Source organism: Falco rusticolus, chromosome 2, assembly GCF_015220075.1.
Source record: "Falco rusticolus isolate bFalRus1 chromosome 2, bFalRus1.pri, whole genome shotgun sequence".
NCBI lineage: Eukaryota > Metazoa > Chordata > Aves > Falconiformes > Falconidae > Falco > Falco rusticolus.
In genome coordinates this window covers 4034962-4059015 of record NC_051188.1, presented here as the reverse complement: position 1 = coordinate 4059015, position 24054 = coordinate 4034962, and the positions used below count along the sequence as shown (strand labels likewise).

At 47.4% G+C, this 24054-nt stretch overlaps 2 protein-coding genes across 9 annotated transcripts in view; one reads left to right on the top strand and one right to left on the bottom strand.

The window, feature by feature from the left end:
* GDPD4 (glycerophosphodiester phosphodiesterase domain containing 4) overlaps positions 1-1165 on the top strand; it is a 37748-nt gene extending 36583 nt beyond the window's left edge. For all 3 annotated transcript variants that reach the window (XM_037376434.1, XM_037376433.1, XM_037376435.1), the window contains one exon: positions 62-1165. In XM_037376434.1, the coding sequence (XP_037232331.1) occupies positions 62-93 (32 nt within the window). In that variant the 3' untranslated portion in view covers positions 94-1165. The remainder of the gene's footprint in view (positions 1-61) is intronic.
* A 1208-nt stretch (positions 1166-2373) lies between these two features.
* MYO7A (myosin VIIA) overlaps positions 2374-24054 on the bottom strand; it is a 108119-nt gene continuing 86438 nt past the window's right edge. For 5 of the 6 annotated variants that reach the window (XM_037376432.1, XM_037376427.1, XM_037376430.1 and 2 more), the window contains 21 exons: positions 22080-22199; positions 21180-21353; positions 19779-20006; positions 18373-18543; positions 17245-17362; positions 16825-16951; positions 16542-16711; positions 16242-16432; positions 15565-15689; positions 14593-14750; positions 13919-14072; positions 13649-13804; positions 13119-13224; positions 11290-11403; positions 10732-10819; positions 9994-10100; positions 8893-9078; positions 8016-8132; positions 6807-6890; positions 5442-5561; positions 2374-4715 (listed from right to left, as the gene is read on the bottom strand). In XM_037376432.1, coding sequence (XP_037232329.1) covers positions 4626-4715; positions 5442-5561; positions 6807-6890; positions 8016-8132; positions 8893-9078; positions 9994-10100; positions 10732-10819; positions 11290-11403; positions 13119-13224; positions 13649-13804; positions 13919-14072; positions 14593-14750; positions 15565-15689; positions 16242-16432; positions 16542-16711; positions 16825-16951; positions 17245-17362; positions 18373-18543; positions 19779-20006; positions 21180-21353; positions 22080-22199 — 2904 coding nt within the window. In that variant the 3' untranslated portion in view covers positions 2374-4625. The remainder of the gene's footprint in view (positions 4716-5441; positions 5562-6806; positions 6891-8015; positions 8133-8892; positions 9079-9993; positions 10101-10731; positions 10820-11289; positions 11404-13118; positions 13225-13648; positions 13805-13918; positions 14073-14592; positions 14751-15564; positions 15690-16241; positions 16433-16541; positions 16712-16824; positions 16952-17244; positions 17363-18372; positions 18544-19778; positions 20007-21179; positions 21354-22079; positions 22200-24054) is intronic. The other variant, XM_037376428.1, reaches the window with a different exon arrangement.

Below are 24054 nucleotides of genomic sequence, written 5' to 3'. Positions count from 1 at the left end.
ATCGCAGCTGGCAGAACAACTGCAGAAGTTGCAGCAGCTCACTATGTGTCCCCTTTTCTAGAGCTCAGCGACATGCCTGCCATCATGGCCTGACATAGGCAAGGAGGGGACCTGCCATCTCAATGAGGACTGGAGAGCAGACCCTCCCCTGCTGCCCCTTCCTGCAATGCAAACACCAGCCGGCCAAAGGGGCTAGCTGGGGTGTGTGTGTGTGGTGGTGTCGGGGCTCAGATCCACCTGGTGAAGAGGAGCCATTTTGCTTCATGACCCTGCTGGAGATGAGCACTGAGGTTCCTCTCCTACAGTTTTTCTTGCAATCCCATGGCTGGCAGGGATCCCTGGAGTGTAGGGGAGCACAGATGGGGTTGCAGCCATGAAGAAGCTGCACACCACGGTAAGATGCAACAGCCACATGGGAGCCACCATTTACCTCTGAGACCACCGGCATCCCACAGGGCAATCATCCTGCAATCCCTGTGAGCGAGCCGTCTGTTTCCACAGCTGTGTTTTACACATGCTGCAAACATCTGAACATTCTCCAGTTGCCCTCATTTTCAACTGCCCATGTTTCTACTGTTAACCAGCCTTTTTCTGTACATGCTCCCTTCTCACAAGTGTCCTCCATCCCCAAGAGCACGCTCACCCCACCACGATGGTCAGCTGCTACCGGCTGGGTCATTAGGGCCCGTACCTTTCTATAACACAGGCAGTGGTGGGTTAGGTTTTCCTTTCCCCCACTCTTGCCCTGCCATAGTCCCTAACAAGACAGTCTCTTCACTGTGGCTGTAAGCGAGGGCATATCTTCCCATGGATGATGAAGGACTTTTTGGTACCTTGGCTATGTAGATACTGGGACTATGACCAGGAGCACACCACTTTTCTTCAGAAGGACTGAGCTGCATGTGATTTGGTCCCCCCAGGGGTCCTGTTTGCTTTTCCCTTGGGCAAGTCTGTATACTTGTGCTGCATCCTGGGATTTGTTCTGATTTTCATTTCTCCCACAGTGGCTGCTGGCACACAGCGGGGAAGGGGGTCTATGCCCTGATCTGCAGGGGAGATGTGAGCATCTCCTAGGTTTAAGCCATAAATTTCTACTTGAACAGATAAGAAGACCACATTTTTTGTAAATTGGAAGTGCTGTTTTAAATACGTTTTAGCTCTCCTATCCTGTTTTGTTCTTATTTCAGCAAGCTGGGAAAGGGGAAGAAAACTGTAGTCTTTACCTGAATCATGCTATAGACATTTTCTCATACATGAGCACCATGTAGCTCAGTGTTTTTGTTAAATAAAGCTATCACAGGGAAACATTAAGTTTCAGGTAAGTGTGCTGAGAAGCACTCAAACCTTTCCAAGTTGCAGTTTTGGAGTATTTCGGAGGCTAGAAATGCAAAAAGGCAGCATCCTCCTTCGGAAAAGGGCTCAAGGGCTGGTGGATTGGTATAGAGCAGCTCCAGATTTATGAAGCACGGGGAAAGGGTGCTACCGATGGTGTTAAACCACCTCCTCGTGCCCCACAGCCATAGCTCATTCTTATCTTTTTGTGCGTACCACCCATGTGGAGGTATGTGAGCAGCAAAAATCGGAGGTGGGTGGTGTGTGGGTTGAGTGGTGGTGTGCACCATGGGGTCCTCAGCCTGTTCCCTGGTGTCCAGTTGAGAGATTTGGCTGTGGTCCCCCAGCCACTGCTTTTAGTATGTATTAGGAAAAGCCACCTGAACATGCCTTTGTCCATGTATCTGGCTGCTGTTTGGCCATTATACAGTGGTATCTCCCCATACTCACCTTCCTCATCCTCAGCAGCCTTGTTCAGGCAGAGCCTGGCCAATTAGACCTGTGGTCTCTTGTGATGTCTTACACCCTGTCACATCTCAGCTCCTATTTTTGTTGCTTCACAGCTAGCAGGGTCTGGCCATGCCGTTCACCACGTGCCTAGTAGTCTGACTCCTTCACACAAACATTTCACCCAGTACTTCCTACATCCAGTGATTCAGCTCAAAACTGGACTTTGTGGAAGAACCAGCCCTTGTCTGAGAGGACAAGCAATGGACACTCCATGTTTTTTTTACCCCCCCTCCCAAAAAAAGGATTTAACTTAATTTCCAGTCTGAGAACACTGATGATTTCATAGAATCATAGAATAGTTTGGGTTGGAAGAGACCTTAAAGATCATCTAGTTCCAACTCTCCCTGCAATGGGCAGGGACACCTTCCACCAGACCACGCTGTTTAATTTGCTCCCCACTGCTGGATTCTCTCATTAGGAGTCCCACTCTGCAAGGAGAAATCTTGTCCCCAGTGAGGACCTGGGAGCCCTGAGCCCAACCTTCCTGTGGAGACACCACCACAACCGCGCAGCACAGAACAGCCTCCCACAAGCCACTTGATGCTTTTTAATAGGGTATTTTGCTTGGACATATGTTTTTCATGTTACATCACTTGCTGTGAATACAAAGAGGCCAGCAGACGCTAATACATAAGACACAAAGGCACACGCACACAAAGTCCCAGCACCCCTCAAAATAGGGTGTCAGCATGGGAGGCTGACAGAGCTGTGAGGGATGAGGGTGGTGGCAGGGGAAAGCTGGCCCAGGACAGCACTGGAAAACATTGCTGAGTGTGCTGTGGGAGGCAGGGATGGCTGGAGACTCACAAAAAGCAGTGGTGGTGGGGATGGAGGTGATGGGCATGTCTATGGACAGCTGGAATCCCTGGAACAGCTGGATCATGGCAGCTGGGGAGGGGAGAGAAGCATCAGAGATGGATGGTGAGAAGGCAGCTTGGCTCCCAATGTAGCCTTGGCTGGTGTAACCATGCTCCCATCACCAGAGTGCCTTGGGTAGGGGGATGGTGGAGGAAGGAGATCTCCTAGCAGCCCTGTCTGGCTGGTGGATGACTCCGTGCAGCATCTCATTCACTTTGGTGGAGCAATCGAGGTCCAAAGTCACTGCTGCCTCCCGGTCCGATGTCGCGATCCTTGAGGTCCAGTGGGCAGTCCTGCCAACTCTGCCTGGTGTTGGAGGACTGAGCCCAGATGAGCTTAACAGAACAACACACAACACCCTACAATATGGACTTTTATGAAAGCAACCAAGCTCAGCCCAGTGTGCGGGACCAAAAGAGGTGTCCCATATTTAATGAGATCCATTCAGTGTCAGCGATGCCAGCATCAGATCTTGGTGGACAATTATCACCCCTCCTGGTGCTCCACACCCAGGCACATGCTCCTTTGAAGCCTGGATTTTGGAAAGGCACCCAAGGCTCCTCCCCCTGCATCTCCCCCAAACACAATATGGCTTCAGCCTCCTCTCTGCTGGCAAGTCCTATCTCCACTCCAAAGCAGGCTGTTCTGCACCACGTTGTGCATGGGACAACCAGCCAGCAGATCAGTACAACCAGCCAATGATGGAGAAAAGCCTACTGAAATTAAGGGTCTGCCCTTGCTGTGAGTGGTTCAGGTCCAGCTGGGACTCATGAAGAGCCATTTTAGACAGCAACACACACAAAAGCACGATAAAATCATTAGCTGTTTGCAAACCAGATGGACAAGTCCATGTTTAAATTATAGCTCAACACAGGCTTGACCTCAGTCTTCCAAGCATGGGGACTTCAAAACTCCAACATCCGTATTGAAGCTTGCAGTAAAGATCCTCCCAGGGTTAATTTGTCTGGGCACAGGGGGAAAAAGGAGATAATTCTTCTTACAAGCGTCACTTCCAGCTGAGCCTGTAAATTGAGAAAGATGTGTCCTACTCATCCTCTGGCAATCATGGCTCTGGGGGAATCCCTGGGTGAGGGACTGTCCTGTAGGTTGCCCTCAGCCCTGAGTCAGCATCCAGATACCGGCACGAAATGCAGGATATATTTTTTTTCCTTTTTAATATTTTAAAAAATAAATAGAAGAAGAAACAAAACTTTCAAATTTGTTCTTTAAATATTTCCAGCATTGCACAGACAGCATTTAGTACTCTAGCCTGTTCGGTCAGTAGTTTGTTTATTCTGATTCCTAGTTAAAATGTTCTCCTCCCAGACTGCTTTTTCTTTCTGTCCTTCTTAAGAACACAACATATTCTTTTGTAATGTCAAGAAACAAGCCCTGCGGTGTTCATTTACAGCTTGGGTCAGGGCTCTGCTAATCCCCTTCAAATCTGAAATGCCCATAGCCTCACCAAAAAGCTGTTAGCATCCTGACAGCTCTCTCTTACTTAAGAAAAACAAACCAAACCAAACCAAACCAAGCCACACACACACACACACACACACACACACACAAATCCTCTTCCAAGAGCCTTTGCGATGCCAGCCATTGGGATCAGGCAAACCTCCTGCTGGAGTGTCTTTGCTCAGTCACTGTCTGAGAGCAGTGGTGTCCCCTGGAAATCTTTGAGGTGTAAGATGGAGTTGGGTTGCAGGGTGAGGAAGGAGAACGGGAGGTCAGAGATAGTCATCTTCGCTGGAAGGGGAGGTGGGATTTGAGCCCTCAAGGTCAGAGTCCAGCGAACTCCCTGATGGTGTTCGGCTCATCTTCCACATCTGGGAGGCAAAGGTTCTTCCCCAGCTGCATGGGTATCCAACAGGCTTCAGCTGGTGAATTAGCCCCATGGCCACCTGCCAGTGGCTTCTTGCAGTTCACTTGCTACCCTTTGCACTCCTCTGTTTGCTCATGGCTGTTAGCATCTGGCTGATGTACGAGGTCAAAAGATCATCCATCTTGTAACCCTGAAGAGGGGAGAGAAGATGTTACTTGCCTTTAGAGCACAATATTCAGTCTCTGGCTCGTGGCTCTTGAACACACTGGCTGCCAGTTTTTTACTTTCTAGTTTTCAGGTACATTTTGACCTTTTCCACTGTTCTCCTTGGATGAGACACCACAACCACAAGGAACACAGTCTAAACATTATTTGCAGTGTTGAGAAGGAGGAACTCACTGTCCCAGGATGCTGTTGAGGCTAAGGACTTAGGGAGTTTTGGATGGGACCTGAGTTTTCAAATGGCCAACAAAATGCTCAGTGCCTCAGATAAATAACAATTAATCCAGTAGGAATTTTTATCCTTCACGTTTTGGCTTTAAGCTAGTCTAGGAGGAGACTTGTTGCTGTGACTGTTACTAGGGAAAAGCTGGGCAAAGGATGTTGGTAAATCTGCTCAAGAGTACCCCGAGACATCAGCTTTAATGTGCTTTTTGGTCCAGTGGCAGGGAGCTCCCCATGCTCCTGAGCTGGCAACATCCCAAGAACCTCAGGCTTGCAAGTTGTATGGTGGACCAACATTTAGCAGAGCCATGGGAAGTCCAGAAGAAAAAAAACCAACACATTGGGGGCTCTTCTAAGAGACCACTTTCAGGCCAGAGAATCCCTGAGACACGAGCTGCTGGAAGCATGCAATTTTGCCTGCCGAAGTCAGGATTTGGTCTCACCGTGCCCTGTAATCTTTAACAGTCCTTACCAGGGAGGTCTCACAGAGAAGCTTGCTTCCTCTCACCAGGTTACCAATGGTTATATGGAAGTACGTGTTGCCACTGCTCCAGTTGGAGATCTTGGTGAAGGGGTGAGTGATGAGAATATCCTGGTGAGAAACACAAGACTGACACTCAACATGTGAGAGCCTCAACTTTAATGATGGGCTGTGGAGACCTTTGCTGCAGCCTTTAATAGTAAGACCAGTTGTTCTCGGGGTACCCAGCCCCCTGAGCTGGGAGACAGAGACAGGGACAGAGTGAAGCCCCCGTAATCCATGGGGAAATGGCCAGTGACCTGCTACACCACTGAGACATGCACAAGTCCATGGGGCTGGGTGGGATCCACCCGAGGGCACTGAGGGAGCTGCTGGCAGTGCTCACCGAGCCGCTCTCCATCATTTATCAGCAGTCCTGGAGGACTGGGCAGGTCCCACTTGACGTGACGTCAGCCAGTGTGATGTCCATCTACAGGCAGGGCTGGAAGGAGGGTCCGGGGAGCTACAGGCCTGTCAGCCTGACCTCGGTGCCAGGGAAGGTGATGGAGCAGATCATCCTGAGCGCCATCACAGGGCACATGCAGGACACCCGGGGGATCAGGGCCAGCCAGCGTGCAGTTATGAAAGGCAGATCCTGCTTGATGAACCTGATCTGCTTCTAGGACAAGGTGACCCACCCAGTGGATGCAGGAAAGGCTGTGGATGGTGCCTACCTGGACCTTAGTAAAGCCCTTGACACCGTTTCCCAGAGCATCTCCTGGAGGAACTGGTGCTCAGGGCTGGGACGGGTGTGCTCTGTGCTGGGTAACAAGCTGGCTGGGTGGCCGGGCCCAGAGCGTGGCGGGGAATGGAGTTAAATCCAGTTGGCTCTGGCTGAGAGCCCAGATCATGTCCTTGCTTACTTCCCATGAAAGCACAACAAGAATGTCTACTGTGATGAGACTATACCATGATCTCATGGAAACAGCAGTGAGATGCAAGGCTCTGGATCCTCCAGTCCTTGTGGAGGACTGCCGTACTAGAATGACTATTTTCAGGTGGAAGTAACTAGTAGGAGCTCATTTACTCTAGATCCTGCCCTAATGTTTGTAAAAGGATTAAGGAAGGAGTGTGTGTATCCTCCAGTTACAGGACCCTAACAGTTGATGTTCCCAATCCATCTCCTGTTCAAAAAGGCGGGGCTGGCTCTGTGCAACAGTAAATTTCTGCCTCCAGAAACTTTTCTGGCTATCCAGCCTTTCTAAGTGGGCTTATTGAGAACTCCTGAAGTTCTGAACAACACGCTTTTTGGGATGAGCTTTGTGAGGGGTTGCAGAGTGGGCTCAGGAGCATCTGATGAAGACCTGTTTTGCTTACCTTGGTTTTTGGATCAATGAGGCTGACTCCATGTTTGTTGATGGCAATTAGAAGGATTTCTGGATAATTTGGCTCTGTAGTTTGCTGTCGGAAATATGATGAACTAGTTAGGGGACATGTCATGCAAAATCCTTCCTATTTCCTCTCTCACTGCCTTCTCCTGCCAGCATTTAGTGGCCCACTAACTGCTATCCAGTTTATCCTTTAAGGATAAACATAGAGCTCATTAAGATATCAGCAACAGTCAGGGCTGTCTAGTTAAGTATAGATCTTCTAAATGCACGATAACCAGTGGGTGAGTTGCTCACAGTGTTAAGTCCCTTGCTCCCTTTGGTGGCCTCCCAAAAGTGAAACTATCTTGCCACTGGCAAGGAAAAGCTGGGACAGGCTGGCAAACCCCAGATGTCTTCTCTCCCCTTCCAGTATGTTTGGTGTTCTGCTTATCCTCGTGCCTGCCACTGTGGACTTCCAGGCCAAGACTACACTGCTCTGTCTCCTGATCTTTGCATTCGGTTTTCTTCCTGCTGGTAAACCCTTCTCCCAGCCCTGTTCCATGAGGACTTCTAGTTTGTTCAGTTGAAGAGATAGAGCACAGTGGATAAGGGCTCAGCACTTGGCCCTGCCACACGGGTTTTTTTTGCTACCAAGTCACTTTTGATGGATAAATCACAGGATATATTCATATCCCTCATGTCATCTAAGATGGACATAACTGAAAATGGGTGCCCAAGTTCAAGGAACTGATGAGTAATTTCAGCAACTTGTTTCCAGCCCAGGCTCACTATGTGGTCATTGAGAAAAGAGTTGCAATAAGGTGTCCAGAGTACTTGGACAGATTTTGTGACTCCTGGCCTCTACTGTCTTTGATGGGAGTCTGGTGCCATGGTGAGTGGTCTGGATTTGGTTCGTGGTGGGTGCAGACATGTCACTTGGAAACCCACATTCTTCCTTGTCTTGAAAAAACTGGCTCTTAGCTCTTCAGCAGCACAGCTGTGACTATAGACCCAATGACAGATGTGCTGAAGCTCTACAAAGCCTCTGTAATGAGTGTATAGGCCCTTCACTGATGGGGACTCTCACGTTCTTCATCAAGGTTGTTCCAGTCTGGTCCGGACACTGGGACAACCCTGCATACCTGTAACCCCTCTGTGATACGGGGCTTCTGACCCTAACTAAAAGCTGCCAGAGACCCCCAAGCAGGGCAGGTACCTTCACTTCAAAGAATGCTGATCCAAATGTAGGCCACTTGAAGATAATCTTTAGGAAGGCAAGCTTGGCTTCTTCTCTTGTTTTGCCTGCATGCTTGTTGTAGTATGCCACGATGGACTGCAACAGAGAACACAACAGAGCTGGAGGGTTTGCACTGCCTAGCACCACAGATGTTTGCAGGGAAGGAGCATCAGTCCCACAAAGATGGTTGGTTCTAGTCTCTACTCCAATGAACACTTCACAAAAGTGCTGGCCGGTCACTGGAGCAGGGCTTGGAACCAAAGCAGGTCCTTCCTTTTTAGATGAACTGTTCTGGTGGCTATATTAAAGGGATTATAAATTATGAACCTCCAAATTAGGCAGCAGAGAAGACTGGGAGACTTACAACCCAGGGAAGCTGATAGCTCGCTGGTTAGGCACGTGGCTGAGTTCAAGTCCCAGGAAACAGAAAGGACTTAAAAGACTGTTTCTTGGCAGTAAGACATTTCTTGGCATATTATTTTAAGGCTCTAGACCTGTCTGTACCTGTGCCACTGCTCTCCCTGTGTAAAGCAGGGAGAATTGCTCCTCTGCTCAGTAGTTTGCTTTAAACAAAAGACCTTTACATGAGGCCATCTCTCAGCACGTGTCCCTATGGCATTGCATCCACAGCTACAGCCACAGCCACATGCAGCACAAAGAAAACCCACTGCAAGGCATGCATGTATGAATGTGCATGTACAATTCCTCCTTTTGATGTTGGGGAGGCTGTAGCTCTGCTAAGGCTCAAGAGGGACCGTGGGTCACATTCTGGCAGTCCCACTTGAATGTGAGACTAGGCCGAGAGACTAGGCTTCCCCCAGCCAGGCCTGGCATATGAGTCAAGCTGCTGTTTTACCCTTTTCCAGTCATCTGGAGAGATCTGACGGATGAGGTCCTGAGGCACAAGCTCCTTCAGAAGCTTGGGTATGCTGGGGAAATAGGACTTGTCATCCTCAAACTTCACCCGGTAGATGAGAGCTGCCAGCTGCAGGACCTCTTCCCGTGTGCACTTGTGGTAGCCGCGCAGGTACTTTGGTAACTCCTGCATGGAGGAAAGAACAATTCAGAGGTAGAGGGGATAACCACAGACCTTCACTCTCAGATGTTAAACGGAGTTTGTGGAGGTATGCCGCCCCTGGTGAAGAGGCTGTGCCCTGGGAACACCCATAGCAATTGTGTTGAGTGTGGTGCAGCGGTAGCTGCTCAGCTGAGACCACACTAGAAGTTTAAAGATCCTCTCTGATCTAAAACAGTCTCCTGTTATGTGGAACAGGGAGGTCCCTATGTCAGGTGTGTGAACCTACAGTCTTGTTCACCCTCTGTCATCACAGGAAATCCACTCCTAGTAATGGCCACTTGGAACTGAATGGGTATTCTGCTTGTTTTGCAGCTTTAAAAATCTATTCCCTCATTACCATAAGTGTCTGATTACCAAAATGTGCCAAGTGACTAACTCAAGCATTAAGGGATACAGTCATATTGGGATAACCCCTTTACCCAGGCAAGAATCCAGGGAGTGTATCGGTGTGTGTGAGAGAGCTTTGGGATATGAAGGTGTCTCTTCCATACCAGAAGAAACAAGAACAGAAGTGTAACTTCTTATCTGCCTACTGGGACCATCACAGCTCATCTCCATGACTGGAGGTGGCTAAACACCCTCAGGATGCTTCTGAATTCAGTCTCCATGCTGAGGCTGCCAGCAGGACATACTCTGACCCATTTCTTGCTGCCCACCCAAGAGCAGTTGGCCCAAATCCCAGCTGATCTGGCTACCCTAAAGTGCGTGAAGGCTGCTCCTTGCCATGCAACTCAACAGCACTCTTTGTAGTGCTCTATTTAAGGCAAGAGTTCTTCCTACTTAATGCAAGACTTCATGCTTCTGCAGATAGACAAAGTCTTGGTAACCCATTCCTAATTCCTCCCAAGTCTCCGCTGCTATTGCAGGCTCTTGGAGTACCTGGTAATAGTGGAAGATTGAGTCTGCCATCGAGTCCTTTCCAGGCATTGTGTTGGTCCACAGCTTTTTCATGAAGAACACTTGGTAGGTGAGGGAAGGCACTATACCTGTGCAAGGGAAGCAGGGAGCAGGCATGTAAGAGCAATGCTGTGGGTACCAGCTGGCAATCAGTGTCCCTGCAAGCCAGCAGTGCCCGTGTGCCATCACAGTCTGCTGGGACAGGGGTGTTCCTGAGGCCAAATGGGCTCTGACCTTGCAGAGAAAACCACATCTTTCCCTTGCAAAGCTGGAATAAAATGGAAAGAGTGTTTGGATCCCTTTGCATGACAGTACTTCAATGGTAGCGCTCATGCCTAGTGCAGGACAGAGGAACCGCACCCTGCAGGCACCTGTGCCTTGCAGCCACTGACACATTCAGCAGAGCTGCAGCCAGCTCCACTGCGGATATGGCGGCAAGGTGAGATGAATCCCATCACCAAAACCTTCCCGCAGGCAAGCCTTGTAGAGCTGCCCATCAGCAGGTGCTCCTTGTAGGGGCCAGGTCTAGGACTGGAGCAAAAGTCTTGCTGCTCCCGGACAGATCATGTCCTGGGTGATGTCCCCAGGGCTGGTGCAGACAGCACACCCACAATAGTGCGGCCCAACAGCCGTGGCAGACTATGTGGTCAATCTTGTTTGAAAGGGCTGGAGGGCTCTAGGAGGGCTCTGCGACCCACAATGGAAAAAAGTCACTGTTACCATCTTTTGCTGGTCTTGCTTTCTTTATCCAGTCTGTCAGGTGTCTCACAAAGTCAAAGAAGAAATCTCCCTCAGGCACGCTGATGACCTGGGGGACACAGCACATGGTTACAAAGGCTGAGCAAGTGGCAAGAGGCTGGCCTGTGCCACATCTCCTGTAGTTGTTCCTCGCTGCTTTGCCCCGGTTACACTGATGTGTAAGAAACTGCTGATGTGAGAAAGCCACTGCCAGCACCTTGCTGCAGGCTCTGCCTCCAGTTTCACCCATTACTCCTTACTGCAGCTTCCTGCTCCACCGGAGCAATTAATTTCCCTTCATGATGACTATCTTCATAGGTTTCTTCCAGTTGCCTGAGGCAGCTCTAAGCTGCACGTTTTTCTTACTTAGTCCTTTCTTGTAAACCTGACTCAGCAACAGGGTAGGACAGCCTTGACTGTCTGTGTTTTAAGCACCCTTTGAGGGTACAGATAGCTCTGACTCCACCAATGTGTATCCACCAGCAGGTGGGTCACCCCGAGTGCCTGAGGGCTACCCCAGTCTTTGGGTGGGTCACTTACCTTGTCGGAGATTTTGACAAAGAGGCTGAAGCCTTCAGAGCACTTTAGGAGGAGTCTGTTGGAGATGTTCTGGCAGAAGTCCTTGGCTTTCGTGCTGGACTCCACCTCAAACGCCTGCAAAGAAAGGAAGATCCTCACCACTGCTACCTCGAGGTGAATTTCCACTTTATGCTGTCTTTGAGGAACTGAAGGCTCAGAAGCACAAAGGAATTTAGGTGCCCACCACCAGTGAAATCAGTGACATTGTGGATTATGGCTCTAGGCATGGGAAGGGACGTTTGTGGAAGCTCAGCCATGCTACTGCTGTACCACTGTGTTTCGTGATGCCCGACCTACATCCTGCACTGGTTTATCCAGGGCTCCTCAGGCAACTCAAGAATTTTTTCTGATCTAACAGTCAGATCTCAGAGCTGTTAGTTAGGGAGGTAGAGAAAGAGCGTGAGATACCTCCAGGTTGATTTGTCCCAATTGTCTCTTCACTGATGATGATGATGAGGTCAGATGCCTGGCTTAGACCAAATGCTTGACGTACAGATAGCTGAAGAGCAGCTCCTGCTTTACACGTGGATGGGATAGCTAAAGGACTGTCCCTCCTGAGTGCAGGCCCTGCCCCAGTTTTGCCTTTTGAGCTGTGCTCAGCATTTACATCACCTTGGTTTTACTCTGCCTACTTACAGAGAGCCAGTTCGTAGCAGTTTAAGGAATTTAAGCTTCTGACCACCATACGCAGGACTATGTTAGCCTGAACCACCAAACCACCAGGACCCATGTTCCTCAACCCATGAGAGACTGGCCTGGTGCTCAGTGCTGCTGGTGTTCAGCAGCTCTTCAGTGCAGATGCATGCTGTACTGGTATGATGCTACTCTGCCAGTCTGCATGGGTGACTGCCATGGCCAAAAAGATCACAGCAAACCCATCCAAGTGCAGCAGTACCCACTGCCTCCTTCTCCTACCTCTCATGCATATGCATGTGTGTAAAGCAGTATCATGCTTATTGCTGGTCAGATAGAAAAAAATACTCAAAGCGATGAGAAATCCCAGCAGTTTTCTCAACTCTCTATTACAACTCTTCATTACAGAGAAGAAGGGCATGCACAGCTGCTGGAGAGGAGTCATCCTTTTGCTTCATGGTCGTGCACTGCTTTACATATAAACCCACTTGGAAATACAGGAATTTAGTTGTGCCCAAGGGCATGAGGCGAGAGAGAGATGTGAGCCTCGCAGGGAGACTAATCAGTAGCATGAGACAGCAGTATCTGCAACGACATGCACGTCCGCTCTGGCATCAATATAACTAGCTGCCTTATTAGTGTGTAAGATGCTTAATGAGCGGTTCCTGAGTGCAGGTATAATTTCTGTGTCATCTCAGGTCAGAAGATATAATTTCAGCTACCTACTTGCCAGTGCTGCCATAGTCTGCCCTGTCCCCAGGGAGCCCCATCATGGTACCCTGCTGGGTATGGCTGGGTGGGCAATATCAGATGTCTAGGCTCCACATAACTGATGTCCACGGCTTGTGAACTACTGTGAGCAAATGGAGATAACAGGACTTGGTTTCCTTCTTTCTGCAGTTTTACTATAAAGCCTCCAGTGAATACTAGCACAGCACCCATGTTCTGAAAACTGTGAAATGTGGTAAATCAACCTCCTGAGCTTGAGCTGGCCAGGGTAGATAAGGATGAGTTTTCCTTACACTGCTCTGATCCAGAGCCTTCTGGAAAGGCTGAATTTTTCCAAATCAGAACCAGTATTAGCCTCTTCTGAGATTTTAATAGGAAAACTGACAGCCATCCTAACAGAAAAGAAGAATTTCCTTCTCCCTATTTACCTCATCGGTGTCATCAGGGAAGTAAACCTTGTGGAAAATTTGGGTGGTTTTGTGTTGAATGGCTTCCACCTCTACCAGATGGGGTGGGTACTTCCTAGATCCATTCCTGCAAAACAGGAGGTGGCAAGTGCCACAGCATCAAAGCAAGAATAATTTGTTTAAATCTTCCATTTTAATACAAACCCTTTTTTGAGTAACTTCAGCTAATAGGTATAATATATAATATTTTTTTCCCCTCCTAAAAAGAAGGAAGAAAAATTGTAGTGGGGAATGTGCATTTGCTTAGGTTGAAGGTGACTTAAGTGGTCCTGGACAAAGTCAACTTAATTAATCTCCATTCTCCCCCCCTACCCAGTTTATCAGCAACATCCTCCATCCAATGTCCCTTTCATTCAGCTTGTTCAAACAGAGAGAGAGGCTGTGAGCTTCCACTGTCCTCCCAGCCACCAAAATATCTCCCACTCCTATTTTCTCACATGTATTTGGATGCTCTGGCACATTCAGGGCTAGGAAGTCTTTTGGTGCTGTACCTCAGGGCTTTCTGGAGTCTCTGGATGCAGTCTGCTGCCAAGGGGTGATGCTTCCGGGACTGCAGGAACCTCTGGACATGGGGCAGGAGTATGTTACTTGGAGGGAAAAGGCCTGTACACAACCACAACAGCTCCCAGCCTTTCTCTTCACTGTATCTACACAAGGAGAGACCCAGGAGGAAAACAATCACTCACAGCACAGACACTTCAGATCTGCTTTGCCTGACACAAGCTAGTGCATTTGGCCCAAGGGGAACGAACAACTCTTACTTGATATGGTTGTCCGTGAGCTGCTTGAGAGTCTGGCAGTAGATTTCATCTTTCAGGGGTTCGGCTTTCAAGGCACCTTCAAATATTTGGTCTGTCAGCTCATTAACTGAGCGGGTCCTTTTTGATGGATAGTCACCCATATACTTCAGCACTGGTGGGAGGTAGGAGTTAAGGACTGGCTAATTGGGATGTCTGCGGAAGCCCTTCTGTTGATGATGTGGTTAAAGACATCCTACACATGACTACAGAAGTGGCTGCAATTTGGTGGAGGGGGCAGAGTGTATGGAAAAGGCTTTAAATTTCTTTAGGAGATGTCCAGCAAGCTCTCCCCCTTATCATGCATCGTCTCAGGTTGAAAGAATTGGTTTGGGGTCTGGATATGTAGATCTAAGAAAGCCATGCGTGATCATGTATTACCTGACCACTAAGCAGTGTGGGCCAGTGGGACTCACTCGTTCCCTGGCCCTCATTTATTAAGTAGACAACCCTTCTCAAGGATGCCTGAGTACAGATTCAGGATGAGACCTATCTCCAAGCCTCTGAGATGGTCCCAAATCCCTTAAGAGGGACCACAAATCTTTCCTTGGGCTTTGCCTGGGGCCCTAAAGAGCCTTCTCAGCTCTTTGCCTGTCAGACCTGTTGCCCAAGGGCTCCCCCAGGCATTGGAAGGATATCAATGAAGGCCATGCAGGCTTCTTGGGACAGCTCCTCACTGCCCAGGATCTTCTTCAGCAACGGCTGTTTGATGGGTTCACGGGTGTAACACCACAGCTTGTCCTTTCCACGGCTCTTGGTGATCATGACCCGGCTGAGGGTGTGCTTGGGAGGTGGCCTGGTGGCCAAGGCAAAGCAAGAGGTTACAGGGTTAAAAGGGACAGCTTGCAGCCAGTGTTGCACCTGGGAAGGTTGCTCACAGCACTTTGCTAATAAGCTTTTACACCAAATAGGACTTCACGGTTTAGGAAGTATCCAGCACCAGTTCTGCCCAAAGATAACCATTTTTACTTTCCTAGACCTTAGAAAAGTCCCTTAGGGACCCTGCCCAAGTACTGACACCAAAACCACCTTCCCTACCCAAAAAGCTTCTAACCACAAGAGAAAGGATGGTGGCAATGGATGGTCAGGGCAGCATCACTGAAGGAATATTGCCTTGCAGAACAAGGCTACCAGGGTGAAGACATACCAGAGGATCTGGGCTGCCTGTTTGGACCACCAGTCTATCCGAACAGGGGTGGGAGTTTTGGGATCAGTCTGGTCAGCTGCATTTAGCAGTGGTGCACACTGAAATCTTTGGAGTTGAGATGAAAGTACCTGCACTGAATTCAACTGCTGCCTATACGGTCTGAGGCTGTGCATGGGATCACAGGAAAGGAATATGAGACCACTAAGCACAGCCTCCTACATATACTAAATTTCACACTGTTACACCTGTGCTGAGCCAAGCTGAAGAAATCCTTCACAAAATTTTGCCTGTGGAAAACCTGCAGTTCAAATGTCATGACCTAAACTGGAGGCTGCAGCTGTATGAAGACACACAAGGGGATATTCAGAGTCTTTTCCGGTATCCCAAAATTTCCTGATTCCCAAGCTACCTGGAGATAGATTCCTATTCTTGTAATTTTTGAGGATGTTTTAAAAAAAATCACCTAAAATAATCATAGGAAAATTCCTCCAAAGTGTATGGCTTTACTCTCTCTTCACTGTCTGAAATTGCTAGCTGAGAGGTTCTGATAACATCTTGTCGTTGGTCAGGAGTCATCGTGACCAGTGCCTGTGGAATGAAAAGGGCTCTGTTACCTGGTGTATTCATATATACATCTGACGTATTCAGAGGGAGGAAGCAGATACAAAATGAAAAAAGCAGTGAGTGAAGAAGAACCCATTAATTCCAGTTAATAGTAAGAACTGTGCAACTGTCATTTTTTGTTTCTCTGTGCCATTCTCAGTCACTAGTGCAAGGAATAACAAATGTTTCCATAGTGTGAATCAGTTTCTAATGAAGATAATGTGCTCTGGATCCTACAGCTCTGTACATGAATGTAGTGGTTCCCTACAACCCCAAATACACTTTCAAGTAATCAGGCCAATTGGAGGGACTTAGCACGATTCGTGGATATTCCAGGTCACAAGCTTGTGGCATTCAAAGTGACAAGAACAGAAGAAAGGCTGAGATCACTTCTGCCTTGGACAAGCTGTCATATCTCTCAGCTACTTTGGTTTCCATCTTATCATCAGGGAGTGTCTGGCCAGACCTAAGTTCTTCAGGAAAGCTTTGACCTCCTTGGGCTCTGTATGAAGTTGCACATTCTGTAAGACAGCTTACCACAATCTCCAGCGGAGGCATGGTGACTGTAGGCAAGACATAGACAGAATCAGTTGGGAAATCTCCTCTCTGCTTGGTCCGTTCATTGAACCCATTAGCCCACCCTGAGTTCATCACATGTTCTCCTGTGTCCTGGTCCAGAACTATGAGGTCTCCTTTGAGGAAACTAAGGAACCCAGATTCTTCTCCTACTGCGAAACAAAAAAACCATTAATTCAATACTTTTTTTTTTTTTTCCAAATCCCTTGGGAGTAGTTAATCTATCTATAAGTTTACCACTGGACTGGGCCATTTACTTACCAGGGTTTGGGTTGTCTTGAAGAGTGACAACATACTTGGATCTTTTCCTTAGTCCTTCAAGGAAGGTCACCACCAGGTCCCGGATATCCTCTGCGTTGTTGGAGGTGAAAGTGTATTCATCACCTTTAATGGTGGCCAAGGTGAAACTCTGCCCTTGAAGCTTTCCCCCTCTAGGATGTATTTTTATAGGAGACATAAACAAGAAACACAATGGCATCAAGAGGCAAAGCCTGAAAAAGACTGGTTCATGGTGAAATTATCAGCAATGTCTGTTCCTCCTTACCTACTGCTTGACACAGCCGTGATCTCTGGGAAAGAGAGCTCTAAGAGAACCTGCTCCTGTTCATCCACAAAGTACACCCCTGTCCAGTTGACAGCTACAATCACATCATTTTTAGGCAGGCTTGGCCCTGGATTGTACACAAGACATGCCATCGGTTTATGAAGGGTCTTAGCATATAAAAAATGTGTGCATTTCAAAGGTGGATGCAATGATCAACAACCTCGGTGTAATTTTTAGGAAGAGAAATGGTGGCAGACTCCTAGCTTGAGCCATCGCTAATCAGGATGCACCAAAAAACAATGCATCCAAAAATCCACCAGCTAGGTGGTCCATTAAGTCTTCTTGTTTATGGAATCCCTATCTCTCCTTCCTTTTACTTTGGAGCATCCTGTGCTCTGGGGTTGTGCTCTATTGACTCACCTGAGAATTTGAAGGCTTCATAAAAACGAGAAAACAGCAAAGGCCACTTGAAACGTGCAAAATCCACTACCTCTTCCTTGACTTTTTTGGGGTCTGTCCTCTTCTGAGTGTAAATTCCCTAGAGACAAAGCAAACCACAACCAACATGAAGCACAAACCCAGTTATATCCAGGAAAAGAGCAAACAAAACCAATTCTTGTCACCTAAAAATCTTGGAACTAATATTAATTGAGGACTCAGTGTGGTTAAGGGCCAAACAAAATCCTACAGGAACAAGTGATAGTTTGGAAAAAGTCCTGGTCTTTGGTTCCCACTTCAGGGAATAATTTGACTTTGAGAAGACTGGACAAACATCTAGAGTGAGCAGTCTGGGTGGGATTCATCTCGGCTAACTTTGGGTTTCCCTAAGGTAGGTGTCTACTCTTTGGCTTGACTGTCCTTTAGCTGGAAAAGGACACTCAACAGCCCTCAAGCACAATCATCTAGCTTTATTTAGGACATCCTCAGATACCTGACACTTCTGTATGTAGCTGACAGGCTGATGGATGACCTGCAAGATGCAACTGAATTGCATCCCTGGGTCTCCATTGACGGTAATAGGTGGTGAGACTCCTAACACACATGGAGATGCTTAAATTTTAGGGCGTCTTAATCTGAAGCTGGCTCCTACTGTTAAATGAGTGTCAATTCTCATGCCTGGATGACCCACCCTCATGACTGGTCATGGTTATGGATAGTGAATTAAGCAAGGGTGTCATTGTGTAGGGGTGTCACAAATGTTCTAATGGAAGTCAGGGAGGTTTTATACAATGCCTGGCAAATAAGGTCCTGACATTGCCTGGAGACACGAACCACTGCTGTAATACAACCATTAACACTACAATCCTGTGAAAAAGGAGCAAGACCCCAGAGATGGCATTTTGCTTCTCACAGTGAATCTCTGCAGGTTGTCTTCTTCTGTCAGATCTTGCCTCAAAACCAGTGGTAAAGCTGTACAGCTAGTACAAAACCTGCCCTTTCTCTTTGATTTAGCTAAGAGCTGAGCTATGATGTCTGACATACGTTGAAAAGGTACACAAAGCTACTGAAGCAAGCCTTGGTCCTTGCCAGGTCATCTATTGCCCCCACCTTTTTATGTGCAGCTATAATGAGCTGAGCCCATTTTTCCACTGTTTTCGAAGCTGTGATCTCTCTGTCCGGGATGTAGGATGGAATCAGATTTAGCAGCCTTTCCAGTACCATCTCTGACCCGTAGTCCACGTAGTACTGCTGAGAAGCCAGTTCTGCCAGATCTTCTTCCTATGGGAGCCAAACAAGCCAAGTTAATGCTGTTACCAGCGCATCACCTCAACCTCTATGCTCCATCACTCAAGGATCTCCATGGAGACTGGATGTGCTGCTGCTTCAGAATGGTGTGGGGATGCTTGCTTTCAGCAGAACTTCACCAGTGTTTTTTGCACATCTGAAGTTCAGGAGATTGGCCCCTAAAAGCTATGATTAAGCCTTAACATGTTTGGTGACGAGCACCATGCAACTCTTTACTGTGTGTGAACATGTTTGTGCCATCTTTCCTGCAATTCAGTCTGGTTCTCATGCCTGCAGTCAGCAGTGGGTGATTTTACTATGGTAGACAGAGTTTAATGATTGAAAACTGCATGTAGCCATCATTTCTTGTACTTGAGAAGCCCAGCAACTGAAGTACCCATCCATAAAGCAGAACTGTAAAATGTCCTTCAGTGCAGCTACATTCCAAGTGCTTTGGGGTGAAGTAATAGAGCTACTGAGATGGTAATAGCACAAGAAACCCAGGAGCAAGAGAAGGGGAGGGAGAAAGAGCAGAAATTCTGATAGGATAAAAGAGCCGCAGTTCATGCAATATAGACGGGAAAAGACAATTTAGTTCCCAAGCTGACTGGACTCTGTTGGACAACAGGAGAATGATTAGGTGTTGCGGAAGAGACAGGTCTTCAATTTGTCACCTGGATGATTTTAAACACAAGCAAAAAAGACAGTGTCAGAGGTTTTGATGTTTCTTGAGATGCTTGTTTCAATGACACTGGAATAATTCTGTAAGCTCTCAGAGACTCTAGAGGCACAGGTTTATGTTGCCAGTGTCCCTTCAGCATACGGCAGCAACACTGCGTTGGTATTGCATGGCAGAGGTCTGGGTATCCTGAAAAGCATCTCTCGCACCTAAGGCTTAGCAGGATTCACCAAACAGGATCCTGCTGTGTACTCCTGATCTGGTGATCTGGTTACAGGCTATCGGCAGCCCTCCAAACTGAGGCTGATGGTCATTCACGCTCCCATCCAAAATTCACCAGGAGGAGTGCCCATGCAGCATATAGGAGCTACTGGTCTGTCTGCAGCCAAGAGGATCTGATTCCTGTAGCTACTGTTTCCCAAGAGAATGCCATAATCCCCAAGATTGCAGGTGTTCAGGGATGAAGATTTCTCATCCCCTTCGGTGAAACCTATTTCACCGCGTCAAGGATACATGCTGGACCAGACCAGTAGCTGCTGAGGTCACATACCTTGTCACACCGGTACTCCCCAAACTTCACCCCTCGCACGATCTGTTGGTAAATGAGATTGGTGGCCACATTGTCCTCATTTGGGTTGTGCCAAGGAGTGAAGATCTCCTTCCTGAAGAAGAGCCGCCATGGCGCATTGCGCTCCTGCGCTCCCTGCTCTTTGGCATACTGCTCGCATTGAGACACAGCATCCATCACATGGTCATTGCCACTCCCCAGAGAGGAGACCTAGGCAGGGTAGAGGGAAATGTGGCGTTCACCCAACTAAACACTGATCTTTCTAGGTAGAGATATATATCTCCGAGTCACTCATTCAGACTTCCTTTATAATCAAAATAAATCAAAGTATCTATCTCTATTAGCCAGCTGAGATTTAACAGATCTACAGCATAGCTGGGTAAACCATTTTGTTTTGAGCCTCAGTTTCCCATCAGGAATGAAAGGAGAGCATCAATGTGAATTAGCAAAGCAAATGGTCCCATTATAAAGTATTAGTTTTTAATACTGTGCTTTGAAACTTCCTGTTTCAAAGTTGCAGACATGAATCCAACCGATCTAAGCATCAGACAAACCCAAAATAAAAAGCCTGTCCTATTACAGAAGATTTGTCACCTCTGTCTTCTCACTGTGGTCTGGCGTGAAGCCCTAAAGCACATCTCCTCAGAGTGAATATCCCTGAATAAATGTCTCCTCAAAAAAAGCCAAGAAGGCTGAGTATAAACCATTTTCTTATCTACCCACAGGCAGAGGCGGTCACATCTGGAGGTGAGAAATACTTCATCCTCTTACACAGCAGCTGTAGGAACCATTCTGTTTCATTGGCTTGCAGCTGTTGTCTCACCTGGTGAAGTTTTACTTCAGGTCTGTTTTCCCTACTCATTTACATTCACCTTCATTTTTATGGAACTTCTGAAAAAGGTATGGTTTTAGGTTAAATAAATAGAGATAAATGCCAATGCAGGTATGGCAGTTTGGATTTTAGCTCATTTTGGAAGCTTAATTTCAACCACTAGCTTTCCAATTAAATGCAGATTCTCCCTTGCATAAAAATCCAGGGTGTTTTACTGGAAATTCACCTCAGAGTAGCTCAACTAAGAGTAAGAGCCTAGCATCACAGAATAATGTAGGTGGAAAGGCATTTCTGGAGGTTTCTGGTCCAGCCCACAGGGCAGAACAGGTCCACCTTTGAGTAGTTTTCTCCATGCCTTCTCCTGTTAAAATCTGAATATCTCCAAGGAATGAGATTTCATAGTGTCTCTACGACCCTGCTCCAGCATTTGACTGCTCTTATTGTGAAAATCAGGCTGGCCCTTGCACTGCAGAGATGTTCCTTCTGCCCTGTGGAAGATATGTGAACCCCCCCCGTTCTTTCATAGAGCTAGTCAGGAACATGAGATATACCTTGTCAAAAAGTGCAATGTAAAGCGAGAAGCCAAATCGGTCCTTCAGGCTGATTTTGTCAGCCAAAGAATTACAGAGCTCTTTAGCGGTTGTTGCAGAGTCGGTCAATAGCGTTTTTGTTGTCCCATCCATAAATGTGACAGGCAGCATGATGGGTTTCTTGGACTTGGTTGCCTAGTGGATTAAAATCAAACTTTATAAAGGCATGTGTATTTCAGTCCCATCAAGACTATTTACCTACGTACTCTTCCACCCAACTGCGGTAACTGTTTTCTAAATCCCGATCCTACTGGCTTGCTGCTTTTCAATACCACCATTGCATACTTCTCAACAGGGTAACGTGCTGTCAGCCACTGGAAGCACTTGGAAGTCCCAGATTTTTTATTTAATACATTCAGTCATCAAAGCGCCTAATCCAGTAAATACAAGCATACCTGGGAATGCTCCTGGCATTGGAGCACAGCTGTCTATGCTAGTAGAGCAGCACAGAAAATGAGAAATTATTGCACAAACTGTGCCAGTTCCAGCTGTGGCTATCCCTGAACAAGTCCCAGGGACCATTCTCAGCAGGCAGTTTGCCTGCAGTCACCTGCACCTGGAAGAGTTTCCTAGCATACGGGGGGCTTGCCCTGTGCCAGCTGGTCTCGGTGCCCAAGAGCACTCTAGAGCACATACAATTTACAAGTATTGATGTAGCCAAAGAGATTATCTTCAGGATACTCTGGAGCAAATCCAGGATGCACAGGGAATGTGGTATCTCAGAAATACCTGAAAATTCTTGAAAGAAATGGGCTTTTTATCGCTCGTTGCTATCCTGCCAGAGAGATGTAGCTGCTGTGATCGTGAAAAGCATAAACCCTGAGCCCCAGCTACCTGAGGAGTGGATTCAGGGGCTCGTACCTGCAGCTCCAGCCAGCTGGGTGGCTGTGTCCTTGTCCCATTGACAAACGTCCGCCTCAGCCTCTCTTCGCAATAGGGAGCATAACCGGGGGGGCCTTCATTGATAAAGTTCCTTAAATACTGTTGGCAGCAGGGAAGACATTGGTTAGACCATCAGCTCCAGAAGGCCAAACATTTGCAAAGGTTAAAAGCAACATTTTTATTGAAGAAAAGCCCTCTGGGACCAACAGCAGTGATACTGCCAAGGATCAGGATGTTCCTACATCACATTGCTGGAAGCTGAGAGAGAGTAGGACAGTCTGCATCCTTGCCTTGTTCTTATACATTGCACTTCTGGCGTCGGTGGAGACAAGATGCCAGCCTTGACAGACCTTTGATCAAAGCCAGTGAGGCAGCTTTTCTGTTCCTGCTATTGCTGCCAGTGATTTCTATCTCTGTATTTCAAAGATGTATTATAAAATGTTATTGAGCTGGCTAAAAACATGGGAGTGAATGAAAAAAAGACGTGTAAGTAATGATCCACGGCAATTGTAAGGAAGTGTCACTCAGAACGCTTAGATGCCAGTAAAAAAGATCTTTCACAATTACAGTAAACAGATGTTTCTTTAGTCAGATTTAAAACTGCATTTTAGAAGACCCTAAACCAGAATTCAAAGCGCTTCACCATATGTTAAATGTGCAACCACATTACTGTAGAGAAAATGAAATCCAGTGACTTCCACAATACCAAAGATAATAAACTTAAAAATAGTACATAAATATCTTGGCCAAAAAGGTAGCTAAGACTAATAGTTATGTAAAACTTCTTTTTTTTGAAAAAAATAAAGATAGAGAGTTCTCTGAATGGTACTACATAGCTGTTCCTTCAGTAACACAGACTGCTCTATAACACTGTCCGCCCATAAATAAAATGGGTAGAGAGAAAGATATCTCTGTCAATCATAACTTGCAGAGATACTCTGAAATAAGTAGGTAATACAGCCAAGTTATATGGATGGGAGCTGTTGCAAATGATTGCAAGCAGCTGATGCTGTGTAGAAGTGCAGTTTTAATTTTGCTGTTAATAACAAACCATGCAATTATATATTTTTTGTATTTCCCCTTCCTTGTGGTTGAACCTTCCCATGGAAGTCCGTTATTAACTGAAAGAAAGGTACAAAGAACTAATGTGTCTTGACCCACGCTTAGCATATGATGCAATAAAGGTGTCTAATGTGATTCCAAGCATGACTTTCATATCTGGGAGCAGGAAAACATATCAAAGACTGCCTCATTTTCAGCTAAATCCTTCTCAAAATGTTCAGTTCTAACTGACACTTTAAATCATCAGGTCATAGAATCGCAGAATGGTTTGGGTTGGAAGGGCCTTTCAAGACCATCTAGTTCCAGACCCCCTGCCCCGGGCAGGGCCCCCTCCCCCCAGCCCAGGCTGCTCCCAGCCCCGTCCAGCCTGGCCTTGAGGCCTGCCAGGGATGGGGCACCCACAGCTGCTCTGGGCAGCCTGGGCCAGCGCCTCGCCGCCCTCACGGGGAAGGGTTTCTTCCTCATGTCCAACTTAAATCTCCCCTCTCTCAGCTTAAAGGTGTTCCCCCTTGTGCTATCACTACCAGCCTTTGTAAAAAACCCCTCCCCAGCTTCCTTGTTGGCCCCTTTAAGTACTGGAAGGCTGCTATATGGTCTCCCTGGAGTCTTCTCCAGGCTGAACAAACCCAACTCTCTCACCCTGTCTCCATAGGAAAGCTGCTCTAGCCCCTCTGATCATCACCATGGCCCTTCTCTGGACCTGCTGCAACAGGTCCATGTCCTTCTTAAGTTGGGGACCCCAGAGCTGGACACAGCACTGCAGGGGGGTCTCATCAGAGCAGAGCAGAGGGGCAGAAACCCCTCCCTCAGCCTGCTGGCCACGCTGCTTTTGATACAGCCCAGGACATGGATGGCTTTCTGGGCTGCAAGCACATGTTCCTGAGTCATGTTG